Below are 26,632 nucleotides of genomic sequence, written 5' to 3' on the forward strand. Positions count from 1 at the left end.
GTGTTTAAATAAAAGTGTCTCAGAAACTAAGTTGCATACATATTAGTGCTACTAAAGAAATAATGGACAATGTAAATTGTATTGTCCAGGACAGGACTGGGCAGCACAGGATGTACATTTCTGGAGGGAAATCAAAGACTGGGGAGTGTGTTGGGGTCACCCTGCAGTTTCCTGGATTTCCAGAAAGCATCCCAGCCCCTGAATGATGTGCTCTTCCAGTATGAGTTGCTCTCAAACTCTCCTTTCATGGTTGTTCTATTGTGGATAACTAATTCAATTACCATTGGAAGAGAGATGTGAAGTTGAGCATCTCACCCACTAGGTGGGTGCCCACAGCCACCAGCCTATAGAATTATTCTCTCTTTATGGCCCTGTGACACTTCCCGTGTTTTGTCAACTGATCTCAGCTGGGGCCTGCAGACGTTGCAATACAAACAAACTAATAATAACAACAATGTAATAATGAACAATATTCCCACGGGGTCTGCAAAATTATTTTGTAATGGGCTGGGAATTCAATTCACCTGTTTCCACTCCCCATCACTAAACCACTACTGAGTTAAACAGATTCAAGAATTTGTTAGGAGTTTATTCATTGCTTTCCTCAGGGCATCCTTCACCTCCGTATTCCTCAGGCTGTAGATGAGGGGGTTCAACATGGGGATCACCAGCGTGTAAAACACTGAGGCCACTTTGTCTGTGTCCATGGAATAGCTGGAGGTGGGACGTAAATACACAAAAAGGAGGGTGCCAAAATACAGGGCCACAGAGGTCAAGTGGAAAGTGCAGGTGGAGAAGGCTTTGCGCTGGCCCTCGGCGGAGTGGATCTGCAGGATGGTGGAGGTAATATAGACATAGGAGAAAAGGACAATCACAAGGCTGCTCACAATAATGCAGGACGTGAAAGCAAACATCACAATCTCATTGATGCGGGTGTCAGAACAGGAGAGCACCAACAATGGGGGGATGTCACAGAAGAAATGATTGATGATGTTGGAGCTGCAGAATGACAGGCGAAATGCAAAAAACATGTTTATCATTGAATCCACCAACCCCACAGCCTACACCCCAGCCACCAGCACTTTACAAAGCTGCCTGGAAATGGTGACCGTATAGAGCAGCGGGTTACAGATGGCTACATAACGGTCATATGCCATCACAGCCAGGAAGAGGCATCCAACATCTGTTAAAGCGTCAGAGAGATACATTTGCAGAGCACAGGCAGTGTAAGAAATGCTTTTGCTCTCAGCTAAGAAATTCAGCAGCATCTTAGGGGAAATTATCGAGGAATAGCAGAGGTCACAGAAAGACAAATTACTGAGGAAAAAGTACATGGGGTTGTGCAGTCGGGGATCAATCATGATTAACAAGATCATCCCCCCATTCCCCAGCAGGGTGATACCATAAATCAGTAGGAACAGCACAAACAGGGGAACCTGCAGCTCCGGACGATCTGTCAGTCCTGAGAGAATGAACTCAGTCACCTCCGAGTGATTTCCCTTTTCCATCTCCTCTGAACAGAGATCAGGCAGCTACAGAGATGTGGGCAGGTGGATGGTGTGGAAAACCTGTCCCTTCTCTGTAATGAAGTAAGTGAAGATAAATGGAGATCAGTTTCTCAATGGACATCAGTACCCGCTCAGAGAAGGGCTTAGTCCACAGAGCCAGATGTTCACAGCTGATCATTCCAGGTTTTCGATAAGATGCACACACTGTGCAAATACAATAATACACAGGTTAATCATGCCCCGCACACGAACACTTCTGTTCACTAATCCGAGCAGCAAGCAGTGACTTGTGACTCTGCTGTGAGAAAATCAGTCTGAAGAGATTATTCCTTAGCTAAAGAAGGGGTGAGAGTAAAGGAGTGTCAATCTTTCTACCCTCTTTGGGCAAAGGGAGCTCTGTGGCTTGGCATGTCGGTTTGGGGTAAAGTTGCTTACTGTTCTAATTAAGCTTTTTAGCATTTACTGTAGCCTGTATGAAAACCCAGAGACATAATGGAAAGCACTGGCTTCAGTGACTATGTAATTGGCTATTTTTTCCAACCCAGGAGGTCGCTCCTTTAGCTGAAGGGGTAGGAGTTGGGGCTGAGGCTTTTAGTGCTTGAGGTCTTGAATTCAATACCTGCTGATCCCCATGGTGTCTGTGTGTGTGTGACTGTAATTCAGGACAATACCACGTACCTGCTGAGAAGAGAGAGAGAGATGTGGTGGTGTTTCCCCATCGACAGAAACTGCCAGTTTGGAGTATTTGGGAAGTTTTATAGTGAGATTTGTGACATGATTCCTTAAGCAACTGGGAATAGCTGAGCGCAGAGAGCCATAACACCTAATTAATGCATTCAGTGAACCAAAGCCACCTTCCGTTTAATTCATGCCCTGGGGATTAATTTGGCCTACTCTTTCCTACTGTGTTATTAAATGATGCAATTTCTATCATAGTTATAGAGTATGAGCTTAGGGATGTATTTTATCCTGTTGTTTTCAAAGCAAGCCAGGTACTGCGTAGAGCTGATCCACAAAGGGGGTTTGTTTGTTGTGACTGAAATGTTTTTGCTAAAAAGTTAATATTTCAGCTTGGAAATACCATGGGGTTTCATCAGATACAACACACCACCAATCTGTTCCATGGGGTAGGCTTCCGGGCTGGACTACATCCCTGCATGATGATTTCTCCTCTTGCTGAACTGCCATGGAACATCACCAGAGTCCCACAGCTACAGTTTAGGGAGGAGGGGAGTTTGGTATTTTGATGAAAAGCTTATAATTTCCAGGGAAAAGATAATTTCATGGAAAAAATAGTTGAATGGAAACTCCAATTTCCCAACCAAAAAACAAATAACATGTATCATGTTATTAATACATGTTCCAAACTCAGGCTGGCAAACTGCTCTGTCTTAAACAAAGAAATGTGTGTTCTGCTTATTTTTGTGTCTAAACAGTAACCAGAGTCATCAAGTAGGAAGGGAAACAAAGGAAGCCCAAAAATGTGAGGAAAAAGCAGCAGGGAACATCTTTCTACATAGACATTTTGTCTTCTTGTAACAAGGTGGACATGGCTCTCAAAGGGGGGAAAGGACTCTAAAAAGAAGGGGGAGACATCCCAAGGCACCTCTCTCTCTCTCTCTCTCTGCCCATTGATTCACTGCATCTGAAGGGATAAAGGAAACAGCCATTGAACTGGGAGAGGGGTCCTGACTTAATAAGTTTGGTCAGTAAGACTGCTGAAAGCATGTGCTGAGGAAATTTTTGCTTTGAATTTCACATCATTTGTTAACTTAGGCACAATTTGCATTGTAGCTTTAGTTTTCTTGTAACTATGTCCGACTTCTATGCCTGCTTATTTGCACTCACTTAAAATCTATCTTTCTAGTCAATAAACTTTGTTTTACTGTTTTATCTAATCCAGTGTGTTTAAATAGAAGTGTCTGAGAAACTAAGTTGCATGCATATTAGTACTACTAAAGAAATAGTGGACAATGTAGCTTGTATTGTCCAGGAGAGGACTGGGCAGCACAGGACGTACATTTCGAAGACTGGGGAGTGTGTTGGGGTCACTCTGCAGTATGACCAAGGGTGGTGAGAGCCTGAGTGTGACCCAACTATTCCTGGCCAGGCTGCAGATACACACATGCTCAGGGTGTGGTTTGCATGTTACATGGGTTTTTGTGAGTGACCCAGGTGGAAGCCACTTCAGCAAGGCATTGCCAGGTTGTAGGCAGGTGTGACACAGCTGCTGATTAGTCTGGGTTGGACTCTGGTATGTCACAGCCACCAACCTAGAATCTGTCCCAGTAACACCAAAGGTGTGGTGCTGACTGACAGTAGTGTCTGAATTACATGAAAGGGTGAGGTCACCACAGGGATGGGCCCATGCACTGATCCATGGCTGCAGATGCAAAAGGACATTGTGGTCATCACCTCCCCCCAAGGAGATCCATGGCAGGCCCAGGGATAACTCTTCCCTTCTTCACTATGGTAGCAGAAATTATCCCCCACAGAATGCTATAAAATTATCCCTCATGGGTGTGCAGGTTTGGCTGGTATTATGTGTGCTCTGGGGCATGCCGGTGCCCCCTTCTCCTAAGTGGTGCCAAGCTGTGAGGCATTGTAGGTTTGATTGTATTAGGAGGAAAAATTGATGATACAAATCAGCTATATTCTTTGGTATAATCCATGGGGGAGGGGTTACAAAGCATGTACGCAAAATCCTGTTTCCTTGAACACCAGTAGAACAGCCAGCAATCTCTGTATTCAGAAACTCCCAAGTCTTTCACTCCAGTTCTGTGCCCAGCAAACACTATGCCCCTACTTTCTCTAGGAGTCATGCTCATAACTCGTCATCCTGGCTTCTCTGCCTCCTGTGACCTGTAGGTGCCTGGGGCAGTCCTCACTGAAAATGCCAAGGTCAGGGCAGGCTGCAAAAACTGGTGGTTAACACCGAAGATCTCTTCAGCATCTCTGCAGATGCTGTTCACAGATTCATAGACACTAGGACTGGAAGGGACCTCGAGAGGTCATCAAGTTTAGTCCCCTGCCCTCATGGCAGGACCAAATACTGTCTAGACCATTCCTGATAGACATTTATCTAACCTACTCTTAAATATCTCCAGAGATGGAGATTCCACAACCTCCCTAGGCAATTTATTCCAGTGTTTAACCACCCTAACAGTTAGGAACTTTTTCCTAATGTCCAACCTAAACCTCCCTTGCTGCAGTTTAAGCCCATTGCTTCTTGTTCTATCCTTTGAGGCTAAGGTGAACAAGTTTTCTCCCTCCTCCTTATGACACCCTTTTAGATACCTGAAAACTGCTATCATGTCCCCTCTCAGTCTTCTCTTTTCCAAACTAAACAAACCCAATTCTTTCAGCCTTCCTTCATAGGTCATGTTCTCAAGACCTTTAATCATTCTTGTTTCTCTTCTCTGGACCATCTCCAATTTCTCCACATCTTTATTGAAATGCGGTGCCCAGAACTGGACACAATACTCCAGTTGAGGCCTAACCAGCACAGCATAGAGCGGAATAATGACTTCTCGTGTCTTGCTCACAACACACCTGTTAATACATCCCAGAATCATATTTGCTTTTTTTTGCAACAGCATCACACTGTTGACTCATATTTAGCTTGTGTTCCACTATAACCCGTAGATCCCTTTCTGCCGTACTCCTTCCTAGACAGTCTCTTCCCATTCTGTATATGTGAAACTGATTGTTCCTTCCTAAGTGGAGCACTTTGCATTTGTCTTTATTAAACTTCATCCTGTTTACCTCAGACCATTTCTCCAATTTGTCCAGATCATTTTGAATTATGACCCTATCCTCCAAAGCAGTTGCAATCCCTCCCAGTTTGGTATCATCTGCAAACTTAATAAGCGTACTTTCTATGCCAATATCTAAGTCGTTGATGAAGATATTGAACAGAGCCAGTCCCAAAACAGACCCCTGTGGAACCCCACTTGTTATACCTTTCCAGCAGGATTGGGAACCATTAATAACTACTCTCTGAGTATGGTTATCCAGCCAGTTATGCACCCACCTTATAGTTGTCTGCAATGCAGTCCAAGAACTTATTGGATAGTCTGTGCCCCGCTGTGTTATTTTCCCAACATATATCTGGATAGTTGAAGTCCCCCATCACCACCAAATCTTGGGCTTCGGATGATTTTGTTAGTTGTTTAAAAAAAGCCTCATCCACCTCTTCTACCTGGTTAGGTGGCCTGTAGTAGACTCCTAGCATGACATCACCCTTGTTTTTTACCCCTTTTAGCCTAACCCAGAGACTCTCAACACTTCCGTCTCCTATGTCCATCTCCACCTCAGTCCAAGTGTGTACATTTTTAATATATAAGGCAATACTTCCTCCCTTTCCCCCCTGTCTATCCTTCCTGAGCAAGCTGTATCCATCCACACCAACATTCCAATCATGTGTATTATCCCACCAAGTTTCTGTGATGCCAACAATGTCATAGTTATATTTATTTATTAGCACTTCCAGTTCTTCCTGCTTATTACGCATACTTCTCACATTTCATAGAATCATAGAATCATAGACTTTCAGGGTTGGAAGGGAGGTCATCTAGTCCAACCCCCTGCTCAAAGCAGGCCCAACACCAACTAAATCATCCCAGCCAGGGCTTTGTCAAGCCTGACCTTAAAAACCTCTAAGGAAGGAGATTCCACCACCTCCCTAGGTAACCCATTCCAGTGCTTCACCACCCTCCTAGTAGAAACGTTTTTCCTAATATCGAACCTAAACCTCCCCCACTGCAACTTGAGAGCATTACTCCTTTTTCTGTCATCTGCTAACACTGAGAACAGTCTAGATCCATCCTTTGTATATAGGTATCTAAGATACTGATTTGATCTTGCCTCCCAGTTTTGCCCTGACCCTCCTTTCTCTCTGCCATTATAGCCCACGCTCCCTCCTATTTCTGACCCATCTCCCAGGTCTCCATGTTCTCCACACACCTGTGGGCATTGCTCACCTGTCCCCGTTGAACCTAGTTTAAAGCATGCCAGCTCCCTCCCGATACTTTTGTTAATTTTATTTATTTCCAATAATTTATAGTCCATGAAACAGAGTTTAGGAATAAAATTGCAAAACAATGGCAGAGAGGGGGAAGGATAGGACAAGAACTTATGGACTTCAATTGCAGCAAGGGCAGTTTAGGTTGGACATTAGGAAAACATCCCAACAGTGAGCGTGGCTAAGCACTGGAATAACCAGGAAGGTTGTGGACTCTCCACCATTGGAAATTTTTAAGAGCAGGTTAGACAAACACCTGTCAGGGATGGTCTAGATAATACTTAGAATGGCCATGAGTGCAGGGGACTGGACTAGACGACCTCTCGAGGTCCCTTCGAGTCCTATGATTGTATGATCTCAAAAAGGGCCCTGCAATGGGGGAACGCCAGCCTGAGCACTGGGCACGGCAAGAGAACACACCTGTCTACACTTGACATTCAGCTCCACTGTATCCCCCATCACACACACACACACATAGTGCCCACTGCACACCAAACACACACACACACAAAGCATCCACTATATACACACACAAAGAAACCACTGTACACCAAACACACACACACAGAGTGCCCACTACACACACACGCACAAGAAACACACAGTGCCCACTACACACACACACAGTGTCCACTGCACACAAAACACACACACACAGAGTGCCCACTACACACACACAGTCTGACACTGAGCTCAATCAGAATGCAGAATAATCTCTACTGGAAAGCTGGGACAGCTGGAATATTTCCAACTAGCCTGAACAAAAAGAACCAAAGGGGATTCTACTGCCCTGGCAGGGAGATAGGACTAAATTTCCCAACTGGGATTTTCCATCGGTACTTTCTCTGAGGCCTGGTTTATGCTTAAAAATTAGATCAACTGAGCTCTGTCACACAGGGCTGAGAAACTTTTCATACCATGTGCGAGGCAGTTAGCTTGTACTGACCCTCAGTGTAATTCTTCCATTGACCTAACTACTGCCTCTCAGAGATGTGGATTAACTACATCAATGGAAAAACCCTTCCATCAATGTGGAAAGCTTCTACACTACGGCACTGCTGCACACCATAGCTGAGTCAATGTAATGGCTTTAGTAGAGACATTCCCTGAAACGATGTGGGAGTTTTCCCCATTCCTCTTAAAGCTAATTTTCTCTCCTTTTCCAGTCACTCTTCTCCCTCCCTTGGTAAAGCTCTTTCCCTCTTTTGATAGGTGAATATGTTCAGAAAAGTTGAAATTTCTCCTCTCAGGATAGTTCCTTCCTTCCCCTCCCATGAATGGCTCACTGTCACTTCAATTAAAGGTCTGAAACTCATTTGTTTGCCCATGACTTGGTGGTATTTCTTTGTTTTCCCTACCTTCACTTAAAATGAGTTGATGACGGAAGCAGTACCTGCTCAGAACCCTAAAATCAGACTAAGAGTCTAATCTTTCCCTGTTTGCTAACCACACCAACGTTACCCTTAATACCTCTCTAACTGCTTCCTTGGGTGGTGGAGCTTAAATTTGGCTTTGATGACTTTGAGATTTGCTCCCTGGAGCATCTTGGTTCCCAGGACAACTGGTGTGCACAGCACATGCTATTAATGTTGTTGCCATGTCTTTCCTTGTGGAAATGGAACACATAGGGCCAGAGCATCAGCTGGTCTGGATCTCTGGCTCTCCCGTGACGTCGTCTTAATATGATACAGAACTGAGATGAATGTATTCCACTTTATTTGTTGGTCATCTCTCCAAATATCTCCTTAAGTATTTACCAGAGTTGGGACACAAAAGTGTCTATAAATGGGTGAATTTCTTCTGCACTAATAATTTATTGTAAAAAACCCCCCCACAATTTGGATTGACTGAAACTATTCAAAAATGTGTTACAAATACTTCTAATAGCTTTGTCCCAAAACATTGTGTGTGTGCGGGGGGGGGGGGAGGATTTAAGTGCCGGTTGCAACACAGCCAACGTAGGAGGCGGTGCTGGTCCTTCTCCTTGTAATTGTTAGCCCAGTTGTTAGTTGTAATTGTTAGCCCAATTGTTAGTTGGGGTGTTCCCCTGTGAGGTGGGAGCTCCAAGTTCAATTCCCCATTCTGTCCAGTGCTGGGCAAAGCTATGTGTGACACTGCACTCCATATACTTTATGAAAATATGCTTCTGAATATGACATAACTGAAATATGCTTTATGCTAAGTGCCCCATGTAACATATCATTAGAAAGGTTATAATCTACTAAGTGTGTTCATCCTATTTGTTTACATGAATTATGTCTCTGTCTGGAGTTAGGAGAATAAGGTATAAACTTGTATTACTGATGTAGACATATTAAGTGGAGGCCATTAAGGGTGCTTCAGAATCAATGAACTGCAAATTGCTCTGTTTACCTGCACGCCTTCCTGCTTATGTGTGGGACAAACCAGGATACTGAAATCCATCTTGAAGTTTGTACAAAAAAAAAAAAAAAAGGTTTCCTGCTTAGGGAAGTTCTATATAAAGTGGGAGAAGCAAACAATGAGTGTCTTCAACTGGCTTAAGAGACGGCCTCCTGACCCCACAGAGATACCTTCACGCACCTGGAAACAAAAGGACTGTAACCACAGGGGTGGGTGAGAACAGGCTGGACCCAGGTCAAAAAAGGCATCTGACCTGAGAAGAATTTTACCTGAAGTAACAACTGGGGTGAGAAGTTAACATTTGTAAATAATTTCTGAGTGCATAAAGCTTAGCCTTGCATGTTTTGCTTTATTTTGCTTTCTGACTTACTTTGTTCTGTCTGTTACTACTTAAAACCATTTAAATCCTACTTTTTATACTTAATAAAATCACTTTTGTTTATTTACAAACTCAGTTTAAGTAACGGTTACCGGCGGGGAGGGGGGGGAAGAGTTGTGGATATCTCTCTTGCAGTGATATAGAGGGCAAACATTTATCATTTTACCCAGTATAAGCTTTATACAGAGTAAAACAGATTTATTTGGGGTTTAGATCTCATTGGGAGCTTGGTGTCTGCGTGATGGAGACATGTATCCTGCTGAGCTGGTTTCAATCTAGATCTGCAGTTTTGGGGAGGTGGCCCAGACACTTAGTCTGTGTTTTGCAGCTGGCTAGCATGTCTGGCTCAGCACGGAAGGGTTCTGGAGGCCCAGGCTGGCAGGGAAAACAGGCTAGGAGGTTATTTCAGCACACCAGTTGACAGTACCAATTGGGGTCTCTGTGGCCGAACCTGTCACACTCTGCACTTGGGTTTCCAGCATTTCCAGAAAGCATCCCAGCCCCTGAGTGCTGTGCTATTCCAGTCTGGGTTGCTATCAATCTCTCCTTTCAAAGTTGTTCTACTGTAGATAACTAATTAAATAACAGAGACGTTAAGTTGAGCACCTCACCCTCTATGTTGGTGTCCATAGCCACCAGTCTACAAAATCATTATTTCTTCTGGCCCTGTGATGCTTCCCGTATTTTGTCCACTGATCTCAGTTGGGGCCTGCAGACCTTGTTGAAATACAAACAAATTAATAATAACAATATAATAATGAACGATACTACTATGGACTCTGCAAAATTACATTGCAATGGGCTGGGAATTGAATTCACCTGTTTCCACTCCCCATCACTAAACCAGTACTGAGTTAAACAGATTCAAAAATTGGTTATGAGTTTATTCATTGCTTTCCTCAGGGCGTCCTTCACCTCCATGTTCCTCAGGCTGTACATGAGGGGGTTCAACATGGGGATCACCAGCGTGTAAAACACTGAGGCCACTTTGTCTGTGTCCATGGAATAGCTGGAGGTGGGATGTAAATACATGAAGAGGAGGGTGCCAAAAAACAGGACCACAGAGGTCAAGTGGAAAGTGCAGGTGGAGAAGGCTCTGCGCCGGCCCTCGGCAGAGCGGATCTTCGGGATGGTGGAGGTGATATAGACATAGGAGAGGAGGACAGTCACAAAGCTACTCAGTATAACACAGCATGCAAAAGCAAACATCACAATCTCATTGATGCGGGTGTCAGAACAGGAGAGAGCCAACAGTGGGGGGATGTCACAGAATAAATGACTGATGATGTTGGAGCTGCAGAATGACAGCCGTAGTATAAAACAAGTGTTTATCATTGAATCCACCACCCCCACAGCGTACACCCCAGCCACCAGCTTTTTACAAACTTCCCTGGACATGGTGACCGTATAGAGCAGCGGCTTACAGATGGCCACATAACGGTCATATGCCATGACGGCCAGCAAGAGGCACTCAACATCTGAAAAAGCGATAGATAGAGACATTTGTGCAGTGCAGGCAGTGTAAGAAATGCTTTTCCTCTCGGCTAAGAAATTCAGCAGCATCTTAGAGGTCACAGAAAGACAAATTACTGACGAAAAAGTACATGGGGGTGTGGAGTCGGGGATCAATCATTATTAACAAAATCATCCCCCCATTCCCCACCAGGGTGATACCATAAATCAGTAGGAACACCACAAATAGGGGAACCTGCAGATCCAGACAATCTGTCAGTCCTGAGAGAATGAACTCAGTCGCCTCCGAGTGATTTCCCTTTTCCATCTCCTCTGAACAGAGATCAGACAGCTAAAGAGATGTGGGCAGGTGGATGGTACGGAAAACATGTCCTTTCTCTGTAATGAAGTAAGTGAAGATAAACGGAGATCAATTTCTTACTGGACATCAGTACGTGCTCAGGGAAGGGCTTACTCCACAGAGCCAGATGTTCACAGCTGCTCATTCCAGGTGTTCGATAAAATGCACATGCTGTGCAAATACAATGACACGCAGGTTAATCATTCCCCACTCACAAACACTCCTGATCACTAATCCGAGCAGCAAGCAGTCACTTGTGACTCTGCTGTGAGACAATCAGTCTGAAGAGATTATTCCTTAGCTAAAGAAGGGGTGACAGTAAAGGGGAGTCTCAATCTTCCTACCCTTTTTGGGCAAGGGGAGCTCTGTGGCTTGGCATATCGGTTTGGGGTAAAGCTTGCTTACTGTGCTAAGTAAGCTTTTTGGCATTTACTTTAGCGTTTATGAAAACCCAGAGACATAGTGGAAAGCACTGGCTTCGGTGACCATGTAATTGCCTATTTTTCCAACCCAGGAGGTCGCTCCGTTAGCTGAAGGGGTAGGAGTTGGGGCTGACGCTTTTAGTGCTGGAGGTCTTGAATTCAATACCTGCTGATCCCCAAGGTGTCCGCGTCTGTGTGTGACTGTAATTCAGGACAATAGCACGTACCTTCTGAGACAAGAGAGAGATGTGGTGGTTTTTCTCCATTGACCTAAACTGCCAGTATGGAGCATTCGGGATGTTTTATACTGAGATGTGTGATCTATGGGGCATGATTCCTGAAGCAACTGGGAATACCTGAGCTCAAAGAGCCATAACACCAAATTAATGCATTCAGTGAACCAAAGCCACCCTCGGTGTAATTCATGCCTTGGGGATTAATTAGTCCCACTCTTTCCTACTGTGTTATTAAATGATGCAATTTTTACCAGAGTTACAGAGTATGAGGTTAGCGGTATATTTCATCCTGCTGTTATCATTGCAAACCAGGTACTGAATAGAGCTGATTCACAAAGGGGGTTTGTTTTGGAGACTGAGAGCTTTTTGGTAAAAACTTAATATTTCAGATTGTAAAGACCAGAGGAGTGGCTCAGATACCACACACCACTCATCTCTTCCATAGTACAGGCTCCCAGGCTGCACTACGTCCCCGATGATGCATGATGGTCTCTCCTCTTCCTGAACTTCCCTGGAACATCACAGCAACGGTTTAGGGAGGAGGGGAGTTTGTTATGTTGATGGAAATCTTATAATTTCCAGGGGGGAAAATAATTGAATTGAAAATCCAATGTCCCATCAAGAAAACTTCACAAGAAAAATTTCTAATCAGCTTTAGCAACAAATTTGGAATCAAAGGAACAGAAAGTTAGATACAGGTGAAACATACTATTTGTTTGCAGATTTAGCAGATATCTTCTCAATCTTTCCTGGTTTCAGAATCACCTCCTTGTTCTGGCCCCATTAGGTGGAATGTAAAATCTGTAAGACACGTAAGAGTACTCCAGATTATATAGCTTTTTATAGCATGCCAATCACCATGGTATCCTATGTCCTTCCCTTGCTAAGTTATTCCCGAAAGTAGGAAAGATAGGTTCACTCATTGTGCTTGATAGAGACCACATGATGACCACAGGAGCTCAGGAGGAGACCACAGTATGCTATGGACTTCTGTAGTTCACAGAACTATCCCTCTTACATGCATATTATCTGCACACAGAGCTCAGTTGTGAATACTAAATCGATCCTTGAGTCAACTAGAAATAGTCATGCTCTAATCGCAAATATTAATACAATATTTTTCGATAATGTGTGTGAAGATATAAGATTACACTGTATCATGTTATTAATACACGTTTCAAACTGAGGCTGGCAAACTGGTCTGTCTTAAACAAAGAAATACTATTTGCATTCATGTATCATTTTTGTATTTGAAGTTATGAATACTGGCTATGTACTTGTTTGATTTTAAGTAGCCTCAGTGAAGCAGTTAGTCAGCTTCTTGAGAAAAGACTATTCTCTTTAAGTGCCCAATCAAGAAACACTTAAGCTAACAATGAACTTTGAGAGACACCAATCCACTTCTGAGCTTTCCTGGGAATTTGGCATCAGCCTGTAAGGAACTCATTCATGCATGGACATGTGACCTGTCCATGTGACTCCAAAACTCCATCTTGGAGCTGGATTCTGCATAGGAGAGGGCAAGGGAGAGAGACCCACAAGAGAGAGTATATAAGCCCCTGGGGAAAACCCTCCATTTTGCCTTCAGCTGGCACAAAATATAGCCTCTCCACACCAAGGAGATGCCTGAAAGAAATTGGTACAAAGGAGTGTGAGTGATTGCTGGACCTAGACTAGGAGGAAGTCTAGTCTGTAAAGAGGCTTATTGGAACATCTCTGAGGGTGAGATTTATCTGCATATACTTTTTACTGTATTAGGCTTAGACTTGCGTGTTTTATTTTATGTTGTTTGGTAATTCACTTTGTTCTGTCTGTTATTACTTGGAGCCACTTAAATCCTACTTTTTGTATTTAATAAAATCACTTTTTACTTATTAATTAACCCAGAGTATGTATTAATACCTGGGGGGGGGCATACAGTGGTGCATATCTCTCTGTCAGTGTTATAGAGGGCGACCAATTTTTGAGTTTACCCTATATAAGCTTTATACAGAGTAAAACAGATTTATTTGGGGTTTGGACCTCATTGGGAGCTGGGCATCTGAGTGTTAGAGACAGGAATATTTCTTAAGCTGTTTTCAGTTAAGCCTGCAGCTTGTGAGGGATATCTTTCAGACTTGGATCCTGGTTTGCAGCAGGCGTGTCTGGCTCAAAGAAGTTAAGGTACCTAAGACCAAAGTCGGCAGGGAAAACATTCTCAGAAGTAGTCTAGGCATGTCCGGTGGCAGTCCCAAAGGGGTTTCTGTTACCCAACCTGTCACACAGAGTTTAGGAATAAAATTGCAAAACAATCAGGGAGGAGGGGAAGAAAGGGCAAGAACCTTCGGACTTCAATTGCAGCAAGTGTGGTATAGGAAAACCTATAATAATATAGATATTAGGAAAAACATCCCAACAGTGAGGGTGGCTAAGTACTGGAATAACTTGCCCAGGAAGGTTGTCGAATCTCCACCACTGGAGACTTTTAAGAGCAGGTTAGACAAACACTTGTCAGGGATGTTCTAGATAATACTTCGAACTGCCACGAGTGCAGGGGACTGGACTAGACAACCTCTCGAGGTCCCTTCCAGTCCTATGATTCTATGATCTCACAAGGAGCCCTGCAGTGGGAGGAGGGGGGATGCCTGCCTGAGCAGTGGGCGGGGCAAGGGACATGCACCTGCCTACACTTGACATTCAGCTCCACGGTATTCCCCATCACATGCACACACACAGTGCCCACTGCACACCAAACGCACACACACACACACACAGAGTGCCCACTACACACACACAGTCTGACACTGAGCTTGATCAGAATGCAGAATAATCTCTACTGGGAAGCTGGGACAGTTGGAATATTTCCAACTAGCCTGAACAAAAAGAACCGAAGGGGATTCTGCTGCCCTGGCAGGGAGATAGGACTGGATTTCCCAACTAGTTCTTTTCGATGGGCAGCTTCCTGAGGCCTGGTTTATGCTTAAAAATGAGATCAACAGAGCTCCATCGCACAGGGCACCCTGTGTGAGGCAGTTAGCTTGTGCTGACCCTCAGTGTAATTATTCCATTGACCGAGCTACTGCCTCTCGGAGATGTGGATTAACTACATCGAAGGAAAAACCTTTCCATCAATGTGGAAATCATCTACACTACGGCGCTGCTGCACACCATAATTGAGTCAATGTAATGGCCTCAGTATAGACATTCCCTGAATCGATGGGGGAGTTTTTCCCATTCCTATTAAAGCTATTTTTCTCTCCTTTTCCAGTCACTCTTCTCCCTCCCTTGGTAAAGCTCTTTCCTTCTTTTGATAGGTAAATATGTTCAGAAAAGTTGAAATTTCTCCTCTCACAATAATTCCTTCCTTCCCCTCCCATGAATGGCTCACTGTCTTTTCAATTAAAGGCTGGAGTGCTCTGAAACTGACTTGTTTGCCCATGAGTTGGTGGTCCCTCTTTGTTTTTCCTCCCTTCACTTAAAATTATTTGAGAAGGACGGAAGCAGCACCTGCTCAGAACCCTAAAATCAGACTTAGAGACGAATCTTTCCCTGTTTGCTAACCACACCAATGTTACCCTTAAAAACTCTGTAGCTGCTTCCTTGGGCAGCAGAGGTTAAATTTGGCTTTGATGACTTTGTGATTTGATCCCTGGAGCATCTTTGCTCCCAGGACAACAGGTGTGCACAGGACATGCAATTAATGTTGTTGCCGTGCCTTTCCTCGTGGAAATGGAACACAGAGGGCCAGAGCATCAGCTGGTCTGTATCGCTGTCTCTCCTGTGATGTCTTTTCAATATGATACAAAAATGAGGTGAATGTATTCCACTTTATTTGTTGGACACCTCTCCAAATGTCGCTTTGTGTTCCAATGCTGGGAAATTATTTAAAGGTGTCTAGGAATGGGTGAATTTCTTCTGGACTAATAATTTATTGTCAAAAACAATACCATTTGGATTGACCTGATACTATTCACAAAGTGTTACAAATACTCCTAATAGCTTTGTCCCTTTTACAGACTAGTCTCCTTCTAGTCTGGGTCCAGCAATCACTCACACCCCTTGTAGTTACTGTCCTTTTTACCAGTTTCTTTCAGGTAGCCGCTTCACCCCCAAAGGATATCTCGTGAGCCAACTGAAGACAAAATGGAGGGTTTCCCAAGGGTTTAAATTGAGTTTCTCTTGTGGGTGGACAGCCCTCTCTCCCCCTGTGTAGAATCCCAGCTCCAAGATTGAGTTTTGGAGTCACATGGGCACGTCACATGTCCATGCATGACTCAGTTCCTTACCAGCCAAGCCACATTCCTGGGAAAGCTCACATATGGATTGGTGTCTCCAAGATCATTGCTGGCTTAAGTGTTTCTTGATGGGCCACTTACTGAGAATAGTCTTTTCTCAGGAAGCTACCAACTGCTTCACAGAGGCTATTTAAAATTAAACAAGTACATAACCAATATACATAACTTTGAATACAAAAATGATACATGCATACAAATAGGAGGAATGTATTCAGTAGATCATAGCCTTTGCATAGATATGTTACATGGCATAGTAGCATAAAACATATTCCAGTCATGTCATATTTACATTCATAAGCATATTTCCATAAAGACTTATGGGGTGCAACATCACACTGGCGTCTTACAGTGACATGTAACAATGTCATCTGATACTGAAATCCATCTTGAAGTTGGAACTTTTCCAGAAGGACTGTAACCAAAGAGGTGGGTAAGAACAGGCTGGCCCCAGGTCAGAAAAGGCATCGGACCTGGGAAGGATTTTACCTGAAGTAACAACTGGGGTGAGAAGTTAACATTTGTAACTGATTTCTGGGTGTATTAAGCTTAGCCTTGCGTGTTTTGTTTTATTTTGCTTTGTGACATACTTTGTTCTGTCTGTTCCTACTTAAAACCACTTAAATCCTACTTTTTATACTTAATAAAATCACTTTTGTTTATTTATACACTCAGTGTAAGTAATTGTAACCTGGGGCGGGGGAGGAGGGGGTAAACATTTGTGCCTATCTCTCTTGCAGTGATATAGAGGGCATTTTACATTTCTCATTTTATCCTGTATAAGCTTTATACAGAGTAAAATGGGTTTGTTTGGGTTTAGATCCCATTGGGAGCAGGGTGTCTGCATGCTGCAGACATGTATCCTGCTGAGCTGGTTTCAGTCTAGATCTCCAGCTTTGCGGGTGTAGCCCAGACCTGGGTCTGAGTTGCAGCAGGCTAGTGTGTCTGGCTCAACAAGGCAGGGTTCTGGAGGCCCAGACTGGCAGGGAAAACAGGATCAGAGGTAATTTCAGCACATCTGGTGACAGTCCCAATAGGGGTCTCTGTGACCAAACCTGTCACACTATGCACATGGATATGCCCCTATATGATGTGCTATTCCAGTCTGGGTTTCTCTCAATCTCTCCTTTCAAAGTTGTTCTACTGTGGATAACGAATTAAATAGCCATTGGAACAGAGACGTGAAGTTGAGAATCTCACCATCTAGGTGGATGCCCCTAGCCACCAGCTTATAAAATCATTTTCTCTCTCTGGACCTGTGATTCTTCCCATGATTTGTCCACTGCTCTCAGATGGGGCCTGCAGACCTTGTTACAATACAAACAAATTAATAATAATAACAATACAATAATGAACAATACAACCATGGGCTCTGAGAAATTACATTGCAATGGGCTGGGAATTGAATTCACCTGTTTCCACTCCCCATCACTAAACCAGTACTGAGTTGAACACATTCAAGAATTGGTTAGGAGTTTTTTCATTGCTTTCCTCAGGGCGTCCTTTACCTCCGTGTTCCTCAGGCTGTAGATGAGGGGGTTTAACATGGGGATCACCAGCGTGTAAAACACTGAGGCCACTTTATCTGTGTCCATGGAATAGCTGGAGGTGGGACGTAAATACATGAAGAAGAGGGTGCCAAAAAGCAGGACCACAGAGGTCAAGTGGAAAGTGCAGGTGGAGAAGGCTTTGTGCCGGCCCTTGGCGGAGCGGATCTGCAGGATGGTGGAGGTGATATAGACATAGGAGAGGAGGACAGTCACAAGGCTGCTCACTATAATGCAGCACACTAAAGTGAACATCACAATCTCATTGATGCGGGTGTCAGAACAGGAGAGCACCAACAATGGGGGGATGTCACAGAAGAAATGATTGATGATGTTGGAGCTGCAGAATGACAGCCGAAATGTAAAACACGTGTATATCATTGAATCCACCAATCCCACAGCGTACACCCCAGCCGCCAGCTGTTTACAAAGCTGCCTGGACATGGTGACTGTATAGAGCAGCGGGTTACAGATGGCCACATAACGGTCATATGCCATCACAGCCAGCAAGAGGCACTCAAAATCTGAAAAAGCGTAAAAGAGGTACTTTTGCACAGCACAGGCAGTGTAAGAAATGCTTTTCCTCTCAGCTAAGAAATTCAGCAGCATCTTAGGGGAAATTACTGAGGAATAGCAAAGGTCACAGAAAGACAAATTACTGAGGAAAAAGTACATGGGGGTGTGGAGTCGGGGGTCAATCGTGATTAACAAGATCATCCCCCCATTCTCCACCAGGGTGATACCATAAATCAGTAGGAACAGCACAAACAGGGGAAGCTGCAGCTCCGGACGATCTGTCAGTCCTGAGAGAATGAACTCAGTCACCTCTGAGTGATTTCCCTTTTCCATCGTCTCTGAATACAGCTCAGACAGCTACAGAGATGTGGGTAGCTGGATGCGGAAAACCTGTCCCTTCTCTGTAATGAAGTAAGAGAAGATAAATAGAGATCAGTTTCTGAATGGACTCAGTCGCCTCTGAGTGATTTCCCTTTTCCATTTCCTCTGAACAGAGATCAGGCAGCTACAGAGATGTGGGCAGGTGGACGGCGCGGAAAACCTGTCCCTTCTCTGTAATGAAATAAGTGAAGATAAATGGAGGTCAGTTTCTCAGTGGACACCAGTACCCGCTCAGCGAAGGGCTTAGTCCACAGAGCCAGATGTTCACAGCTGTTCACAAACATTTCAGTTGTTTGATAAAATAGACACTGCATAAATATAGTGACACACAGGTTAATCATGCCCCACAGACAAACACTCCTGTTCACTTATCTGAGTAGCAAGTAGTGACTTGTGACTCTGCTGTAAGAGAATCAGGGTGAAAACCATCTCAGTCTGAAGAGATTATTTGTTAGCTAAAGAAGAGGTGAGAGTAAAGGAGTGTCGGGTTGGGGTAAATTTCCTTACAGTGCAAATTAATCTTTTTGGCATTTGCTTTAGCCTGTATGAAAACCCAGAGACATAGTGGAAAGCACTGGCTTCGGTGACTATGTAATTGGCTATTTTTTCCAAGCAAGGAGGTCGCTCCTTTAGCTGAAGGGGTAGGAGTTGGGGCTGCGGCTTTTAGTGCTGGAGGTCTTGAATTCAATACCTGCTGATCCCCAAGGTGTCTGTGTGTGTGTGACTCTGATACTGGACAATCACATGTACCTGCTGAGAAGAGAGAGAGAGTTGTGTTGGCGTTTCCTCATCGTCGGAGTCTGCCAGTCTGGAGCATTCAGGAAGTTTTATAGTGAGATTTGTGATTTATGGGACATGATCCCTGAAGCAACTGGGAATTCCTGAGCTCAGAGAGACACAACACCTAATTAATGTGCTCAGTGAAGGAAAGCCACCCTTGGTGTAACTCATGCACTGGGGATTAATTCAGCCCACTCTTTCCTACTGTGTTATTAAATGATGCAATTTCTACCAGCATTACAGAGTATGAGGTTAGGGGAAGATTTCATTCTGCTGCTTTCAGAGCAAGCCTGGTGCTGCTTAGAGATGATCCACAAAGGGGATTTGTTTGTGGAGACTGAAAGCTTTTGGCTGAAAATTTAACATTTCGGCTTGGAAATACCATGGGGGTACATCTGATACCACACACCGCCAATCTCTTCCATGGGCCAGGCTCCCAGGCTGGAATACATCCCCCATGATGCATGATGGTCACCAGAGTCCCACAGCCATGGTTTAGGGAGGCATGATGTTTGGCATTTTTGACAGAAATCTTATAATTTCCAGGAAAACAATAATTTCAGGAAAAAAATAGTTAAATTGAAAATCCAATTTCTCATCAAAAAACTTCTCAAGAAAAATTTCCAACCAGCCTTATCAACAAGTCTGGAATCAAAGGAACAGAAAGTTAGATACAGCTGAAAAGTACTAATTGTTTCAAAATCACCTCATTGACCCGACCCCAATAGGTGAAATGTAAAAGCTATAAGACATGTAAGAGTACTCCAGATTATCTATCTATCTATCTATCTATCTATCTATCTATCTATCTATCTATCTATCTATCTATCTATCTATCTATCGGATGCCAATCACTATGGTATTCTATGTCCTTCCCTTGCTAGGTTACTCCCCAAAGTAGGAAGGATAGGTTCACGCATTGTGCTTGATGGAGACCACATGATGACCAGAGGAGTGCAGGAGGAGACCACAGCCATCTGCCCTCCATTGTTAATTTGGTGCTTCTCAGTAAAGCTGGAAATGACCAGTGTTCCCTCTAATTTATTCCATGCATGTGCAGATTGAATGTTGTTATGTGCAGCACCAATATCGAGGTAATTTATTGTGCATACTAAACCTAGATATCATATATATTTTTAAAAGTTCATGGGTATGGAAGAAGAAGAAAGAATATTAAAACAAGGGATAATTAACACCTCTTAAGATGCTTATGTAATATGAAATTTAAAAAAAAGAGAAAATTAACACTGCCCTTGGAGTACATGTATTTTATCATCCTTTCTAACAACTCAAGCCAGTAAACACAGTAAAATGTGGCATACTGAAAACAGGTACATAAATAAAACAAAGTCATTGTGGTCATTAAGTGAAAGCATAAAAAATATGCTCCAGAGGCCCAATTAAATAACTTACTCCTACCACAGACCATTAAATCTCCAGGGAAAGCTGCTCTCGAAAAATTAAGAATCTGCCAAAACACTAGCATGCTACGGACTTCTGCAGTTCACAAAACCATCCCCCTTGCATGCATATTATCTGCACACAGAGCTCAGCTTTAAGATGCTAAATAAATTTATGAGTCAACTAGAAATGCTCTCACCCCAAATATTAATACAATATTTTCTGATACTGGAAAGGAGAGTAAAAGGTATTCACTCGGGATTATACAATTTCTCAGGAATGTCAACTCTTAATTTGATTAATACTTCACACACAGAGAACAGTAAAAATAAGTAATAAAGTGACAGACAGCAAAATAAAGCCACACACAAACAAGTGACAACATTGAAAATACGAAGGGAAGTAAAACATTGAGTTGTTGGTGATGGGTATTTTAAATGAGTGTTTAGGACCCAGGCAGTGCAAGTGCAACAGAGCCCTGTAGAAACAGGAAAAGTTCTCCTGGTTTCACATTGTGTGTGTCACCAAGTTAAAAACTCAGAGAAGACTGACTCATTACGTTTTTACACGCCCTGCAGGACATTAGCACATGGCTTTGGAGTTTGCAGAGATATCCCTAATTCAAAGAGCTTGCAAATAAGGTCTTTATCCTACAAAACACCTAGCACCTCCACCAAACCTAGAGCTGCTTCCTACTTATGAGTCAACGGGAGTACTTTGAAGAGCCAAAACTATACCAGATAGTGAAGGTCTGACCTTAATGGTTGCCAATGCCTCTCCCAAAGAAATCACTTGTCAGGAGCACTGGGTCTGCTGAATTTGTCCCCTGTGCTACGTCCCCTTGGAAGGCCTTTTTCATGAACTGTCTGGGATGTGGAGGTAGATCCAAACTTCACAGAGACCAGACCAGACCAGACGTAAACAAGATTCTAATCCATTTTAGAATCATAGAATCATAGAATATCAGGGTTGGAAGGGACCTCAGGAGGTCATCTAGTCTAACCCCCTGCTCAAAGCAGGACCAATCACTAAATCATCCCAGCCAGGGCTTTGTCAAGCCAGGCCTTAAAAACCTCCAACATCTTAACTCCTGCTGGGTCCCCTCCGCAGCTGGGTCCCCAGGTTATGTAACAATTGGGAGCAGATTAAACACTATGAGCCATTGCTGTGTGTTTCTTTGGAGGTGGGAGGGATGGGAGTGAAGAGTTTCATGGCAGTAGAATACTTTCACATTCCCATAGACTTAAAGGGTGTTACTGTGCAATCTAGGGGTTGTTCCCATGGAATTTATTCTGATTGTGCTACTGATTACATAGGGCTATGGGTGTGGCTACACCTGTTTGGTATGCTTCACAGACAGTAGTTCTCTCACATTCTATGTTTCATATGTTTGAATAGCTGATTTTTTGTCTTGTATTTGAGAGAGTGTAGCTTGTGGTGGAGGTGGAATTGTTTGTGTTGATTTTTTTGTGGGGTTTTTTTGTTGGCTTTTTATTGTATGCATTATAATGTATCATTTGCTGATCAGTATTGTCCTGATAAAATATGTGTGGCAACATTTTATGTGAAGTTATAAGATTACATTGTATGGTGCTTTCTGAAAACATCCACTCAATGTGCAGCGGCAGTCAAAAAAGCGAACAGAATGTTGGGAATCATTTTGAAAGGGATAGATAATAAGACAGAAAATGTAATATTACCTCTATATAAATCCATGGTATGCCCACATCATGAATACTGCAGGCAGATATGGTCACCCCATCTCAAAAAAGATATATTGGACTTCGAAAAGTTTCAGAAAAGAGCAACAAAAATGATCAGGGCTATGGAATGGCTTCTATATGAGGAAAGATTAATAAGACTGGGACTTTCTAGCTTGGAAAATAGATGACTCATGAGGGGATATGATAAAGATCTATAAAATCATGACTGGTGTGGAGAAAGTAAATAAGGAAGTGTTATTTACTCCTTCTCAGAACACAAGAACTAGGGGCCACCAAATGAAATTAATAGGCAGCAGGTTTAAAACAAACAAAAAGAAGTACTTTTTCACACAATGAACAGCCAACCTGTGGAACTCCTTGCCAGAGGATGTTTTGAAGTCTAAGACTATAACATGGTTTAAAAAAGAACTAGATAAATTCATGGAGGATAGGTCCATCAATGGCTATTAGCCAGGATGGGCAGGGATGGTGTCCCTAGCCTCTGTTTGCCAGAAGTTGGGAATGAGCGACAGGGGATGGATCACTTGATGATTACCTGTTCTGTTCACTCCCTCTGGGGCACCTGGCATTGGCCACTGTTGGAAGACAGGATACAGAATACTAGATGGACCTTTGGTCCAACCCAGTATGGCCTTTCATATGTTCTTAAGTTCTTATTAATACATTTCAAACTAAGGTTGGCAATCAGGTCTATCTTAAAAAAATAAATGTGTGCTCTGCTTAATTTTGTATTGAGCAGTAAACAGAGTTATCAAGCAGGAATTGAAACCAAACAAGCTCAAAAAGGTGAGGAAAAAGCAGAAAGGAAACATCCTTGCACATAGATATTTTGTCTCCTGGTAACCGGGTGGAAATGTTTCTCAAAAGGGGGATAGGATTATAAAAGAAACCACTCTCTCTCTCGCTCTCTCTGCATGTGAAGGGATAAAGAGGAGGGGTCCTGACCTAAGCAGTTTGGTCAGTAAGACTGCTGAAAGCATGTGGGGATAGAACCTTTGCTTTGAATTTTACATTGTTTGTTAAGTTAGGCACAAGTTGCATTCTAACTTTATTTTTCGTGTAACCATGTCTGACTTCTATGCCTCCTATGTAGGACCTTTTGTCATCAAAAAGGATGTATTGAGAACTGCAATTATAGAGCCTCAGTTTGTCTTAAAGAAAATTATAATGCCTATACAGATATCCATCATTCCATTACATCTTCCATGTCCACCCTTTGTAACACCTTTATTGATGGGATGGAAAGCATGGTTAAAGGGTATTTTACCATCCTCTTTGCAACAAAGAAAGAAAAGAGATATAGTAGCCATGGTGCTTGGAGGTGTAGGAGCCGGACTTGGAGTGATTAACGCTATTAATCAGAACCTCCTCGCTAAAAGAATAGGGGACCTAGGTTACGATGCATCAACATTATTGGAACCATTGTCGTCAGCATTGATGAGGTTAGGAACTACCGAATTTGATATTGTGGATATCCTACCTTATTGACTAAACATCCAAGAAGAAGACCACCTTAAATATTGCGGGCACTCGGCATTTTACAATCGAATCTGCCTAAGGCACTTACCTGCATAGAGGCTCAACAATGGTTAATGAATGTGGCAAAATCCATTATAAGAGACAGTTTAAAAAGAAATATGCCCCTGGAATTAAACAGAATAATTGAAAGTAACTCTAATCATTTTGAGAAAAGGCATTCTGAATGGTGGAAACTTGTTAATTTTACCTACTATCCCCATAATAAAACCATTATAGCCCTTGTGCTTACCTTAAAGTCCACTGTAGAGGAAAATATCCATCCTCTAATTCCGCTAGGAATTTTTGCCAATCGATCTTTGCTGATACCTATATCAGCTGATACCTATACGATATTTGCTGATACCTTTGCTGACCTCCTGGAGCAGGTCCTCAAGGAATCAATTCTGAAGCACTTAGAGGAGAGGAAAGTGATCAGGAACAGTCAGCATGGATTCACCAAGGGCAAGTCATGCCTGACTAACCTAATTGCCTTCTATGAGGAGATAACTGGGTCTGTGGATGAGGGGAAAGTAGTGGATGTGTTATTCCTTGACTTTAGCAAAGCTTTTGATACAGTCTCCCACAGTATTCTTGCCAGCAAGTTAAAGAAGTATGGATTGGATGAATGGACTATAAGGTGGATAGAAAGCTGGCTAGATCGTCGGGCTCAACGGGTAGTGATCAATGGCTCCATGTCTAGTTGGCAGCCGGTTTCAAGTGGAGTGCCCCAGGGGTCGGTCCTGGGGCCGGTTTTGTTCAATATCTTCATTAATGATCTGGAGGATGGCGTGGACTGCACTCTCAGCAAGTTTGCAGATGACACTAAACTGGGAGGAGTGGTAGATACACTGGAGGGTAGGGACAGGATACAGAGGGACCTAGACAAATTAGAGGATTGGGCCAAAAGAAACCTGATGAGGTTCAACAAGGACAAATGCAGAGTCCTGCACTTAGGACGGAAGAATCCCATGCACTGTTACAGACTAGTGACCGAATGGCTAGGAAGCAGTTCTGCAGAAAAGGACCTAGGGGTTATAGTGGACGAGAAGCTGGATATGAGTCAACAGTGTGCCCTTGTTGCCAAGAAGGCTAACTACATTCTGGGCTGTATAAGTAGGGGCATTGCCAGCAGATCGAGGGACGTGATCGTTCCCCTCTATTCGACATTGGTGAGGCCTCATCTGGAGTACTGTGTCCAGTTTTGGGCCCCACACTACAAGAAGGATGTGGAGAAATTGGAAAGAGTCCAGCGGAGAGCAACAAAAATGATTAGGGGGCTGGAGCACATGAGTTATGAGGAGAGGCTGAGGGAACTGGGATTGTTTAGTCTACAGAAGAGAAGAATGAGGGGGGATTTGATAGCTGCTTTCAACTACCTGAAAGGGGGTTCCAAAGAGGATGGATCTAGACTGTTCTCAGTGGTACCAGATGATAGAACAAGGAGTAATGGTCTCAAGTTGCAGTTGGGGAGGTTTAGGTTGGATATTAGGAAAAACTTTTTCACTAGGAGGGTGGTGAAGCACTGGAATGGGTTACCTAGGGAGGTGGTGGAATCTCCTTCCTTAGAGGTTTTTAAGGTCAGGCTTGACAAAGCCCTGGCTGGGATGATTTAGTTGGGAATTGGTCCTGCTTTGAGCAGGGGGTTGGACTAGATGACCTCCTGAGGTCCCTTCCAACCCTGATATTCTATGATTCTATGATTCTATAGAGGAAAGTAAATGACAAAAAGTATAAACATAGATTCAACTCGTTATAACTCCTTTATTCCAGTTTCTTTAAGGTATCCTTTGGGGTGGAGACCCCTCCTTGTCCCTGCATAGAATCCCAGATACAAAATGGAGATTTGGAGTCACATGTCCATGCATGACTGAGTTCCTTACCAGCCAAGCCACAATCCTGGGAAAGCTAAGATGTGGATTGGTGTCTCCAAGTTTATTGTTGGCTTAAGTGGTTCTTGATTGGGCACTTACTGAGAATAATCTTTTCTCAGGAAGCTGACCAACTGTTTCACTGAGGGTATTTAAAATTAAACAAGTACATAGCCAATATTCATAACTTTGAATACAAAAATGATACATGCATACAAATAGGAGGAATGTATTCAGTAGATTATAGCCTTTGCATAGATATGTTACATGGCATAGTAGCATAAAACATATTCCAGTCATGTCATATTTACATTCATAAGCATATTTCCATAAAGACTTATGGGGTGCAACATCACACTGGTGTCTTACAGTGACATGTAATAACTGGAGTGAGAAGTTAACATTTGTAACTGATTTCTGGGTGTATTAAGCTTAGCCTAGCGTGTTTTGTTTTATTTAGCTTTGTGACTTACTTTGTTGTGTCTGTTACTACTTAGAACCACTTAAAGCCTACTTTTTATACTTAATAAAATCAGTTTTGTTTATTTATACACTCAGTTTAAGTAATTGTTACCTGGGGGGGAGGAAGGGGCAAACAGTTGTGCATATCTCTCTTGCAGTGATATAGAGGGCATTTTACATTTTACATTTATCATTTTACCCTCTATAAGCTTTATACAGAGTAAAACGGATTTGTTTGGGGTTTAGATCCTATTGGGAGCTACGTGTCTGCATGCTGCAGACAGGTATCCTGCTGAGCTGGTTTCAGTCTAGATCTGAAGCTTTAAGGCCGTGGCCCTGACCCTTCCACTGTGTTGCAGCTGGCTAGCATGTCTGGCTCAACAAGGCAGGGTTCTGGAGGC

At 43.2% G+C, this 26,632-nt stretch overlaps 1 protein-coding gene and 2 pseudogenes across 1 annotated transcript; all 3 read right to left on the bottom strand.

Moving 5' to 3' along the window:
* LOC135877972 (up-regulator of cell proliferation-like) overlaps nt 1–26,632 on the bottom strand; it is a 778,396-nt pseudogene that overhangs the window by 532,778 nt on the left and 218,986 nt on the right.
* LOC135877427 (olfactory receptor 5W2-like) lies at nt 570–11,072 on the bottom strand (annotated as a pseudogene).
* On the bottom strand, nt 17,492–18,430 carry LOC135877443 (olfactory receptor 8U9-like). Its single transcript, XM_065402877.1, has one exon. The coding sequence runs from the start codon at nt 18,428–18,430 to the stop codon at nt 17,492–17,494; it is 939 nt and encodes a 312-aa protein (XP_065258949.1).

This window comes from Emys orbicularis, chromosome 4, assembly GCF_028017835.1.
Source record: "Emys orbicularis isolate rEmyOrb1 chromosome 4, rEmyOrb1.hap1, whole genome shotgun sequence".
Lineage (NCBI taxonomy): Eukaryota > Metazoa > Chordata > Testudines > Emydidae > Emys > Emys orbicularis.

What these genes read in the sequence shown, in the direction of transcription:
- LOC135877443 (XM_065402877.1), bottom strand. Translation starts at nt 18,430, where the DNA reads ATGGAAAAGGGAAATCACTCAGAGGTGACTGAGTTCATTCTCTCAGGA.